The sequence below is a fragment of the Ursus americanus genome, chromosome 25 (genome assembly GCF_024610735.1).
Source record: "Ursus americanus isolate L20-20 chromosome 25, mUrsAme1.1.p, whole genome shotgun sequence".
NCBI classification, from domain to species: domain Eukaryota; kingdom Metazoa; phylum Chordata; class Mammalia; order Carnivora; family Ursidae; genus Ursus; species Ursus americanus.
In genome coordinates, this window is record NC_142151.1 from 45,865,555 (window position 1) to 45,878,785 (window position 13,231).

A 13,231-nucleotide genomic window follows, 5' to 3' on the forward strand; every position below is an offset into this window, starting at 1 on the left:
AGACCTCCATCTCTTCCAGGAGGAAGAGATGCTTACTTTATTGGCATAAAGCTGTTGATATAAGTTTCTAATCATCCTTCCTATTTCATTGGTGTTGGTTGTGACCTCTCCCTTTTCATTCATAATTTTATTAATTTGGGTCCTTTCTCTATTCTTTTGGATAAGTCTTCCCAGTGGCTTATCTATTTTATTTATTCTTTCAAAGAACCAGCTTCTAGTTCTGTTGATCTGCTCTACTGTGCTCCTGGTTTCTAATTCATTGATCTCTGCTCTAATCTAAACTGCTTTCTCATGCGAGGATTAGGTCTGTTCTTCTGTTGCTGTTCCAGTTTCTTGAGGTGAGAATATAAAAACTCCATTTTAGATTTTTCTTTTCTTTCTTTCTTTCTTTCTTTCTTTTTTTTTTTTTTTAAAGATTTTGTTTATTTATTTGACAGAGAGCCAGCGAGCGAGGGAATACAAGCAGGGGGAGTGGGAGAGGAAGAGGCAGGCTCCCAGTGGAGGAGCCTGATGTGGGGCTCGATCCCAGAATGCCGGGATTACGCCCGGAGCTGAAGGCAGCTGCCTAACAACTGCGCTACCCAGGCGCCCCTGCATTTTAGATTTTTCTATTCTTTTGAGTGATGCTTGGATGGCTATGTATTTTCCCCTTAGGACAGCCTTTGCAGTGTCCCATAGGTTTTGGACCATTGTGTTTTCATTCTTGTTGGTCTCCATAAATTGTTTAAATTGATTTTTGATTTCCTGGTTTATCAAATCATTCTTGAGCAGGATGGTTCTTAGTCTCCAAGTGTTTGAGTTTCTTCCAAATTTTTCCTTGTGATTGAGTTCCGATTTTAAAGCATTGTGGTCTGAGAATATGCAGGGAATAATTTCAGTCTTTTGGTACTGTTTTTTGACCCAGAACATGGTCTACTCTGGAGAAGGTTCCATGTGCATTAGAATAGAATGAGTATTCTTTTGTTCTGGGGTGTAGGGTTTTATATATATCTATGAGGTCCAACTCGTCTAGTATGGCATTCAAAGCTCTTGTTTCTTTGTTCATTTTCTGCTTAGGTGATCTATCTATTGCTGATAGTGGAGTGTTGAGGTCCCCTACTGTTAACGTATTTTATCTATATGTCTCTTTATTCTGGTTAAGAGTTGGCTTGTGTATCTTGCTGCTCCCCTGTTGGGGGCATATATATTTATAATTTTCATATCCACCTGTTGGATACATCCTTTAAGAATAATATAATGCCCTTCTGTATCTCTAACTAGTCTTTAGTTTAAAATCTAATTTGTCTGATATGAGAATTGCTACCCCAGCTTTCTTTTCAGGTCCATTGGCATGAAAGATGGTATTCCATCCCTTTACTTTCAGTCTGGATGTATCTTTAGGTTCAAAATGAGTCTCTTGTAGACAGCAAATGGATGGGTACTGTCTTTTTATCCAATCTGCAACCCTGTGGCATTTTTATGGGAGCATTTAGGCCATTTACATTGAGACTGATTATTGAGAGAGATGATTTTAATGATGCCATGTTGCCTGTAAAGTCTTTGTTTCTATAGATTGTGACTTTCTGTTCTGTATCACTCTTGGGGGCTTTTTACCTTTATAGAACCCCCCCTCTTAATATCTCATGAAGGGCTGGTTTTGTGGTTATGAAATTGGTCAGTGATTGGCGATTCTGGAAGATCTTTATCTCTCCATCAATTCTGAATGACAGCCTTGCTGGATAAAGGATCCTTAGCTGCATGTTTTTCTCTGAAAGAGCTTTAAAAAGGTCCCCCCCCCGCAACCCTTTCTCTCATTCCAGTTCTGTGTAGACAGGTCTGACATAATTCTAATACCTTTGCCTTGGTACGTGAGAGATTTCTTTGCCCTGGCCACTTTCAATACTGTATCCTTGGATCTAATATTTGCGAATTGCACTATGATGTGACGTGGCGTAGGTTTGTCATGGTTGAGCTTGGGAGGGGTTCTCTCTGCCTCTTGGACATGAATGCTTGTTTCCTTTGCTAGATTAGGGAAGTTTTCAGCTACAATCTGTTCAAATATCTCTTCTAGACCTCTTTTTTCCTCCACCCCCTCGGGGATGCCGATGAATCTGACATTGGAACGTTTCATTGAGTCAGTAATCTCCTGTAACCTACATTCTTGAGATTGGATTTTTTTGAGCCAAGTTTCTGTTTTAGCTTTCTTTTCTACCAACCCATCCTCTAATTCACTGATTCGTTCTTCTGCCTCATTTACCGTGGCTGTCAGAACATCTAGTTTTGACTGCATTTGATTCATAGCATTTTTAATTTCTGCCATATTCGCTCTCATTTCTGCCCTTAGAGATTCTATATTCTCATTATTATTTTCGTTAATATTTTTTTCAAGTCTACACATCATCTTGACTTTTGTTACTCTGAACTCCATTTCTGATAATTTGGTTATATCCATATCCCCATGTAAATTTTTAAAGGGAGACCGAATAGCGCAGTTACTATTGCTGCCATATATTGAGGGGAAATTTAAAAATCAAATGCGTGGTGACGCGGGCTTTGGAAGTTCCGGTTGGTCAGGAGTGTATTTGACTGAAAAAATTTTCAAAGAAAAACCGACCTGCTGTATAAAGATACAGGGAAAGTCCTTTCAGGGACTTATTTGATACTGGAGAGGATGTGTCCATTATTGGAACCGATAATTGGCCTAAGAAATGGCCTCAGGGCCCCGTGGCAATAACTTTTTCAGGTTTAGGACAAGCAGAAAATGTAAACCAAAGTCTTCATATTCTCCCATGCAAGGGGCCTGAGGGACAAAAAGTATATATTCAGCCATATATAATAGACATTACCATCAATCTATGGGGTCGAGATTTACTCCAACAATGGGAAGCATATATAATGATACCACCTCCTACAAAAGAGACGGACGCCAATCCACCTTTTTCATAGGGGCCACTGCTCGGCCTCCAATGGGTCCTCCAGAGCCAATCCCACTGATGTGGAAGGACGAATGCCCCATTTGTTTCGAGCAGTGGCCATTAAACAAAGAAAAATTACAGGCTCTGCAAAATTTGGTTTAAGAGCAGCTTCATATAAGGACACATAGAGGAATCCTTTAGTCCTTGGAATCGCCAGTTTTCATAATCAAAAAGAAATCTGGAAAATGGCATTTACTTACTGATTTAAGAGCGGTTAATGCAGCAATTCAACCTATGTGACCACTCCAACCAGGACTCCCTTCCCCCAATATGGTACCTCTTAATTGACCTCTTATTATTATTGATTTACGGGACTGCTTCTATACAATTCCACTTGCACAACAAGATTGTCCCCGCTTTGCTTTCATGATCCCTAGTGTTAATTTTACAGAACCTTCTAGGCGCTTTTAGTGGAAGGTGCTCCCACAGGGAATGCTTACCCACTGAGTCCCTAAAGAAGAACTCTCTGAGATGGAAAACAGAAAACACTAGCAAAAAACAGTGAAGACAGAAGTCAAATCTGTAGAAGGTAAATATAATTGAGATATCTCTAGTTAGATTCATCAGGGAAAAATAGAAAGCACAAATTACTGATTGATAAGATGACTTCACTAGAGATCCTATGGATATGGAAAGAATAATGAGATATTATGAATCGCTTTTTGGCAAAAATAGATCACTTATATGAAATGGATAAAATCCTTGTAAAACAAAAACTTCCAAAGCAGCCAGAGAAATTTATAAATGGAGTACTCTATAGCAGCTAAAGTAAATGATTTGTAGTTAGAAATGCCCCCCCCCCAATCTAGGTTTAGATGGCTTCGCTTAGGAATTATACCAAAAATTTCTAAAAATAACAACTATACACACATTCTCCAAAACACTGAAGAAGGAAATACTCAATTCATCCCTAAGTCATCATTATCATGACACAAATTGGGAAGGACATAGCTGAACTCAACAACACCATCAACCAGCTCTATATAACTGACATCTATAGACTATTTCAGCCAACAGCAGCTAAATACGTTTTCTTCCCAAGCTCACCAACACAGATTATATTCTGGGCCTTAAAAGACACTTAAAAAATTTTGAAGAATAGAACTGATACAATATCAGTTTCCAAACCCTATGGTATTAAACTAGAAATCAGTAAAAAGGATGAATGAGAAATCCTAAATTATGTGTAGATTAAATAACACTTCTAAATAACACATGGATCAAAGAAAAATGTCAAGAGAAATTTAAAATTCATTTATTTTTAAAAATTATTTATTTATTTATTTATTTTTTATCATGTTCAATTACCCAATATATAGCACATCATTAGTTTTGATGTAGTGTTCAATGATTCATTAGTTGTGGAATAGCATGGAAGACCATAGGGGAAGGGAGGGAAAATTGAATGGAAAGAAATTTAAAATTTTTTAAATAAATGAAAATGAAGCAACACCTTATTAAAGTTTGTGGGATGCAGTGAAAGCAATGCTTACAGAAAAATTTATAGCATTATATGTATCTATTAGAAAAGAAGAAAAATCTATAATCAGCTATCTAAATTTTCTCTGTAGAATATGGACATTAAAAGGATAGTAAGAAAGTCCTCTGAACAATTCTGTGACCACAAATTTGATAACCTAAATGAAAGTGACCATTCTCTGAAAGAAAAATTTGCCAAAACTTACATAAGAGTAATCCAAAAGGGTTTATATCTATTAAAAATTCACTTCTAAAACAGATAGCATCAGGCATTCTATGTTCATAGTTTCTTAGACAGAATGCTATTAAGATACCACCCAAAACAATTTACAGATTTAGTTCAATCTCTGTCAAATTCCAATAGCAGTACTTTTTTCAAAAATGGAAAACAAAAAAGAAATTGGAAAAGCTGATTCCCAGATTCAAATAGAATTGCAAGGAAACCTGAATATCCAAAACCATCCTGAAAAAGAAGGAAAGAGTGAGAAGACTCACATTTCCCAATATTGAAGCACACTCTGAAGCCACAGTGATCAAAAATTGTGATATTGGCACTGGACAGATATATAGAAACATGGAATAAAGTGAAGAGTCCAGAAATAAGCCTATACATCTATCACTAATTTTCACTAGGGTACCAAGATAATTCAATGGAGAAAGAATAGCCTTTTTAACAAACAGTGCTGGCATAATGAGATAATCACATGTGAAAGGATAAAATTAGACCCCTACCCCACACTATACAAAAATCACCCCAAAGTACATCTATGACTTAGATGTAAAAGCAAACTATCCAAGTCTTTTAACAAGGGTGGATATATGACCTTGGATTTGAATTTGGCAACGGATTTTTAGATATGGTATGAGCAACAAAAGGATTAAATTGGGCTGCATCAAAATTGAATACTTTTGTTCATCTAAGGACATTATCAAGAAGTGAAAATACAATCTCCAGGAAGGGAGAAAAGATTTTCACATTGTGTATCTTATAAGGTTCTAGTATCCAGAATATTTGAAAAAAAAAAAACTATTAAAAATCAGCAACAACATAAAGGAATAACCCAATTAAAAATGTGCAAGGATTTGGGCACTCCTGAGTGACTTGGTTGTTTAAGCATCTGACTCTTGGTTTCTGCTTGGGGCATGATCGCATGGGTCCTAGGATCAGCCCTGTGTCAGGCTCTACACTCAGTGAGGAGTCTGCTGGAAGATTCCTTTCCTCTAACCCTCCCCCAACTCGCACATTTGTGTGTGCAAGTGTACACACACACTCTCTCTCCCAACTAAATAAATAAATCTTTAAAAAAATGTGCAAGGATTTGAATACAAATTTCTTGAAATGTCCAACAAACACATGTAATGGCGCTCAATATCACTAGGCATTACGGAAATGCAAATCAGTACCATGATATACTACTTCAAACCCACTAGGATGGCTCTAATTTTTAAAATGTGGATGTAGAGTAATTGGAATGCTTTTATATTGTTAGTGAGAACATAAAATAGTGCAGTCACTACGGAAAACGGTTTGGCACTGATGTATGTGTTGTGTGTGGGCTAGAGATGTTTACGTAAACTTTGTGTTATGTTACAAGGTAAAGAGTCCACTGAAATCTGACTTACGGAATAGCAAATGCTATCACAAAGAGTAATAGAGAAATATAGGCTTTTAAAAAAGATTTTATTTATTTTTTTGACAGAGAAAGAGAACACAAGCAGGGGGAAAAGTAGAGGGAGAGGGAGAAGCACGCTCCCCGCTGAGCGGGGATCCCGATGTGGGACTCGATCCCAGGACGCTGGGATCATGACCTGAGCCGAAGGCAAATGTTAAACCATCTGAGCCACCCAGGCGCCCCCAAATATAGGCTTTTTTGGTTTCTTTCTTTCTTTTTTTATGTGACTCTATTAATGCCCTGTGTTATGCTTTTGTAAAACTAAGATTAAAAGAAAACAAATTCAGAGAGTTGGATAGAGTTAGTGAAATTTGACCAAAAAATATGAGTGAATTTTGAGAGGATATTACTGCCAACTAACAGAATATTAAAGGAGGTTGGGTGTCCATAGCAATGTGTTTATGAGGATATGAAGAGAGCAGGTATCTCTATAACCTTTCCTCTATAATTATTTTATTTTTTCCTCTTCTCCCCTTTTTCCTCCTTCTTCATAGAAGTCAGCTGTGAGAAACCACAGAACAGTGACCCCTTTTCTTCTTCTTGGGCTGCGCAATGATCCACAATTACAAGTGGCCCCTTTTCTTCTCTTTGTTTTTGTCTTTACCCACATGTGAGTGTCACTGGGAATCCAGCCACAATCACCCTCACCCCACTGGACTCTCGTCCAAAGACAATCACGTATTTCTTCCTCCAAAATTTCTTGTTTTTAGAAATCTCATTCACCACTATCTGCATCCCCAAATTTCTTGTCAGCATGGCAACAGGGATAAGGAAGTAGGAAAGCTGAAGGGACTCCATTTCAGAAAGGCCCCATCTCTGCTCTTCTCTGCGAGGCCCCGTTTACTCATGTTCCATACATCACCTCTGAACAAGCCAGAGATGCTATGTTCCCACCTCAGAGGGGAAGCAAGAAAGTTCATCATTCTCTGAGTTTTGTCCTAAGAAGAGACAGATTCCAGACAGGTCCCAGGACATTAGCTTCAAACGAACTTCTGCTCTCACCAGCATCCATACCCTTACCTTTGGTAATTTATAGAACAATGCCTATTGTTCACCTGATACTCACTTTTCCCTGGACTCCTGGAGAAACATGCACCCTAGACCATTTCTAATATAAACCCCTGGCCCCCAAAAATAACAAAGAGACTCACTCTCCTTTTCCTTCCAAGGCTCCCAGACACTCCGTCTGCTATCTCTCACTTACACTAGTCAATAAGCTCTGATTCTACTTGCTCTGGCTCACATTTGATTTCTACCCAGTGTGAAGCCAAGGACCTCCTTGGTTGGTCCCGTGTGACCCTCCACTGGGTCCTCAGACCCTGTCTGCCCGCATCAATCAGACCATTTATTGCAACAGCTGTGCAGCACAGCTCTTTTATACTGGCGTGGGTGCAATCAGAATTTTTCTTCTGGTTCCTTGAGCAAATGTTTATCTTTGGACTAGTACTTCACAGACTCTGGGCACACTTCTTAAAGATCTCTGTAGTTAAACTCTTCGAATAGTGTGACCCTTACTAGTGAATTGAAGGGTTCAAATAAATTTAGTCTTTTAATGATTGAAACAATAATCTTGTGTTCAGAAGTGTTGAACTTCCTAATTATGAAGCTTTCAGAAGAAATGGAAAATAAAATTATAACAGTAGAGCCTTAGAAAAAATATTTTTAATAGTCTTAGAAGATTCTCAGAATCATTGAAGGAAAGTAATACTAATCACACTTTCAGTAATAAATAAAAACAGCTTGTCAATTTAAAGCCAAATGAGAGTTCCCTGTTGTGATGTATTGCTCTAGAAATGCCAAAACCAAAGTTTTTTTAGTATATCAGATTCTAAAAACAGTCACCAACAGTTGACGTCAGATGCATTTATATGGGGTTTATAAACAGATGGAATTATTAACCTAATTACCATGAGCAAAAGGAGTGAGACAGATGAAAGATATGGTTCTATCGCTTCCCTAAGCCAAAATTAAGGGTGGATACACACAGGAAATGTAGCGTTCCTGGCTGGAAGTTTGCTGAATCTTTGAATATGGAGTTGCACGCTATTGTTGCCAAGGTGAAAGAGTCTGAGCATTTTCTCTTCAGGTCAAAATTAACATAATTCTGCTAGGTAGAAAACAAGCTGGAATTGAGAGAAAGATTTTGACAAACGAACCTTATATCAAGTAATGATTAGACACTATGTTGCTGTGAAAAACACTGAATTTATTTCATAACAATTTTTGAAAATGGATGGGTAACATAGGGTTTACTGGTTGTATTCCAGACATAGGAATGAAAGGAGCAGCAATTATAACTGTAAATTACATTTACAAGAATACCAAGGTGATTTTCACAGAACATTTCAACGTTACTAAAATACCAGGTGTAAGTCCAAAATACAGTTCTGGCAGACAGGTGCCTTCAACTTCTCTAGACTTGGTACCTCTACCTGTTTAACACCATATTAAGTACTAGTTGAACCACATTCTTGAATTGTTCAAAATAAGCAATATCTTTTACTGAGTGCTAAACAGTTCAGATAGCATATATTTAATGAACTATGAGATGTGGATGAAATTTCTCCTACTTTAGGGGCACCTGGGTGGCTTAGTCAGGGAAGCATCCAACTCTTGGTTTTGGCTCAGAATATGATCTCAAGGTCCTGAGATCAAGGCCCCCATCAGCTCCAGGCTCAGGGGGGAGTCCACTTCCCTTTCTCTCTGCCCCTCCCCTACTCTGCCACTTCCTTTCTCTCTGAAATAAATAAAACAAAATCTTTAAAAAAATTATCCTACTTTATATATGAAAATTCTGAGACACAAATATGTACTCTGTGCAATATTCCACATTGTATTTGTAAGGAAACCTTTACTAAACCCAGGCTGAATATCTCAAAAATTCCTGTTTTGAGCATTAGATATACTGATTGCTCAAATGCATGTGGTTATCTAATACTTCTGTGATATTTGCATATATTTATACCACAGTCTTCTTTCCTGATGTATATTTTTAGTCTCAATATTACTTTCTCCTAAAAGGCCTCCCAGAACTCCAAAATTTCTCAGAAGCTATACAATATGCCCCCAAATATTTTCATATCCCTTTATTACAACACTAATTATACACTATGTAGTAATATTAGAGTTATGTATTTGTCTCCTTTAAGTAAGGCAATCTTCTTAAATGTAAGGGTTGAGCACTTTGCAACGTCTGAATAAAGGGAGATACATACTAGATGTTTAATTACAAATTACATATACCAAATTATACTTATAAAAGGAATATTTTATTTAAAAGTCATGGTTTCTAGAAGCTAATATACAATAAAGACATATTATTTAAAGCTTATGGTACAGATTTGAGAGAGGGAGTTATTGCAGCAGGGTGTTTTCATTAGGAAGAATAAAATGGAAGGGTGGGACTTCGCCTCAAGACTCTTCAGGAGAGTTTCCTATATGAGATAAGTAATGAGGTGGAAAAACATGATCAGAAGAAATGAATGAGGGCACCTGGTGGTTCAGTCAATGGAGCATCTGCCTTTGGCTCAGGTCATGATCCTGGGCTCCCAGGTTCAAGCCCTGCATCAGGTTCCCTGGGGCCTGCTTCTCCCTCTCCCTCTGGCCCACACCCCGCTTGTGCTTCTCTTTCTATTTCAAATAAACAAATGTTAAAAAAAAGAAATGAATGAAACATTTTTTTGTTTTTACCACAAATTTGTGATTTGTAGTATTTATTACAATTGTCTTTTTGAAAAACACAGCATCTTTTGTAGCATATCCCAAAAGACTTCTTTCACCTGCTGGTTCCTTAAAGTATAAATGAAGGGATTTAGTAAAGGGGCAACTGAGGTATACAGCAAAGCTACGCCTTTGGATGCACTCACCCTTTCCTTGGCAGATGGTTTAATATACATAAAGATGCAGCTTCCATAAGTCATGGAGACAACAATCATATGGGAAGAACAGGTGGAAAAAGCTTTGGTCCTTTGCTGTGCAGAAGGGAATTTCATAATGGTCTTCACGATGCAAGTGTAGGAGAGAATCACTAACACCAATGTGACCGCAAGTGTCACCACAGCAAGGATAAAAGACATCAATTCTATGACATGTGTGTCTGTGCAGGATAGCTGCAGGATAGGAGACGTTTCACACATAAAGTGATCAATTATTCTGGAAGCACAGAAATCCAGCTGGAGTCCCATGAGCAATGGAGGAAAGATGATCAGGAATCCTGTTAGCCAAGAGGAAAGTACAAGCTGATAGCACACTCTGCTGGTCATGATAATTGGGTAATGCAGGGGTTTACAGATGGCAGCATAGCGGTCATAGGACATGGCAGCCAGAAGGTAAAACTCTGTAACTCCCAGTAAAAGAATAAAAAATAATTGAGCTGCACAATTATTATATGAGATGGTTTTTTCTCTAGTCACGATGGTTTTCAAGTATCTGGGAATACATACTGTTGTGAATATGATTTCTAAAAAGGAGAAATTACGGAGAAAGAAATACATTGGTGTCTTGAGGCGAGGATCCAGCAGAGTGAGGAGGATAATGATTAAGTTCCCCATGAGGCTCAATGTGTAATTAAGAAAGAGAAACACGAAAATCACAATTTGCAATTGTGGGTCATCTGTCAGTCCTAGCAGAATGAACTCTATTTCCACTGATTGGTTTTTCATTTCTCTTTTATGAATCTTAACAGATATACATAAGAGGTCAAAAAATTAAACATACACATCAATGTAATATATTGTAGTGTAATATAAATTAACCTATATATATACATTAACCTATGTATAAATAGATATAAAACCTAAACATATATAAATAAGCCTAAGTATATATAAATTAACTGAAATATATAGAAATTAACCAAAGTATATATAAACTAAATAAATATATAAACTAATTACATATTTTAACTTAACATACATATTAACCTAAATATTTACATATTTACCTAAAGCAGAGAAAGGTATATATTCTCTAATTTATCTGTTTGCAAATGATTTCTCCAGTCTGAAATTTGTGATGACACATAATGCGATGACAATTCTAAATTCTTTCTCATTCATTAATTCTCTTTGTTATAATATTTCTCACAATGTTTTCTCTGGAACTTGAATATTTTTTTGGTTAATAAGCATTTTTACCCCTTCCTCCTGAAAGGACTCAACTCTGCATGAATAATTTGAATGAAAGAATATAAGTTATTTTAAGTGTATTTTTCTATCTTTTTTATTCCACCCGTGCAAATACACTGCCTTGTTCTGTGTTTTAGAATGTGTATTAGGGAGATTTTCAAACCCAGGATTTACATTTATACATTTATATTACCATTCCTGTGATGACTAAGCAGGATTAATTTCCGTTAATTCGATAAAATGAAATTTTTTCTGCACCACGAGTGCACAACTATCATTATGAATTTTCTTCACTGGCTTTGCTATATTCAGATGGACAGTTGTTTTTCAGTATATATAACACACACAACAAAGCGAGACATGACAAAACAAACAACGTGCTTTAGAAAAAATATTCTGTGTTTTTTTAATCAACATTTTGAGGTGCATTCCTACATGTGTCTACATAAATTTGGGTCACTACTTTTTTTTTTTTTTTACTTTCTCCATATTCTTTATAAAATTACTGAATAATAATACTACAGAAATTATTATAGGGAAGTAAAATCTGCCACCCCAAAATGTGTCTCTTTGGCATGAGGATGAATTTAAGCTGATTATTTTTGAGAAATGGAAGACTCAGAATGTTCTTCTTTTTCGTCTCCTCCTCAAATGTCTAAAAGAATTTAGATAAAGGACCTGATGCAAAAAGCCGCTATCACTGTCGAGGGCAACTACAGTGTAATATGAAGTAGGTTTGATAGAAAGGGAGGAACTTCGCAAAGTCTGCTTCTTAAAATTCTTCCGTAAGTCCCATTGTTTCTGGGTGGCCCAGCAAACCTTTGCTTCTCAAAGGTTTACTCTTTTTCATTTTCCTTTGAATTGTTGTCCTTCTCTTTGAAGTCCCAGACCCCCCCCCCCCCAGGTCCTTCTTCTTTGCTCAGAATGGCATTTAAGCCTCGATTGCCTGACTGTGTATGATTCTCCTGTTCTTTCGGAGCCGCCCCATATGTATGCAATTAATTTCATTTTCTCCTGTTAATCTGTCTCATCTCTTAATACCATTAAATGACTGTACCATTAAAAAAATTGTAAGCCATAAAATTTAGTAGTCAATTTCAACTCCCTGAATTAGATTTGTGCCTTTGACTTAAGTTTAGATTTTGAAGTTAAGTTAAAATTATAGCTGCCTTACCTTCTTGGATCTATCGTATCTAGTGTCCCCTTATGTGTGCATTGGAAGAGATGTATGTTAATATGATTAATCATGATTTTACTCTCTTATCATCATATTTTATTATACTAGCTGGATATTTTCTATCAATGATTTTTGTGGGAGGGACCATGTACATATGGTACTTCTGTAAAGAATTTCCACATCCCTCAAATTAATACTCACTTTGACGTTTGGACCTCAAGTATTTATAATTTTAATGGACATCCATCTTCTTTTCCGGATAAGCTGCATTTTGTGAAAGTTTATTGTTGCAATTGCTGTCATTCAAAATAGGTACTTATACTTTAAAATAAAGTAAGATGAGGCAACTGAAAAAACTCAGGGCATCATCTGATGAAAGATAAGCAACTGTTCCAAGAGAGATTCTATGTTGCTCTGTGTCCATTTATACAATGCTGCATTTTTATCATTTTCTACTTAAGAAAGACTCAAGGGATCTATTGAAATAAAACAAAGGGGAAAAAAAAGCCAAACTCGTCCATAGGATCAAAGTTCCAAAAGTACTAATTACTGGCAATAAAAGACACCATTGTAATCTACCTTAAACAAAAGCAGACGTGAAAGTATCCCAGGGGAGTATCGTAAGTGATTTAGAATAATCGATGAAATATTTAACAGATCATCAGCAGTTCGTGGTCCTGGGGCAACACTGAAGAATCCCAAGCTGGTTTGTACACGCCCAAGACACGGCTTTCTTCCAATTAGCAACAGAAGCAATTTTAGACTTTACTGTAAACCATTTTACACTCTGGCACCCGGTAGTGTATTTGTTTAAGTAACAAT

At 36.8% G+C, this 13,231-nt stretch overlaps 1 protein-coding gene across 1 annotated transcript; it reads right to left on the reverse strand.

Annotated features, from left to right (window-relative positions):
• Positions 1-9,822: 9,822 nt before the first annotated feature.
• On the reverse strand, positions 9,823-10,779 carry LOC123778901 (olfactory receptor 6C6). Its single transcript, XM_045776556.2, has one exon. It carries the CDS (start codon positions 10,765-10,767, stop codon positions 9,823-9,825), a length of 945 nt encoding a protein of 314 aa, XP_045632512.2. The 5' UTR covers positions 10,768-10,779.
• Positions 10,780-13,231: the final 2,452 nt, after the last annotated feature.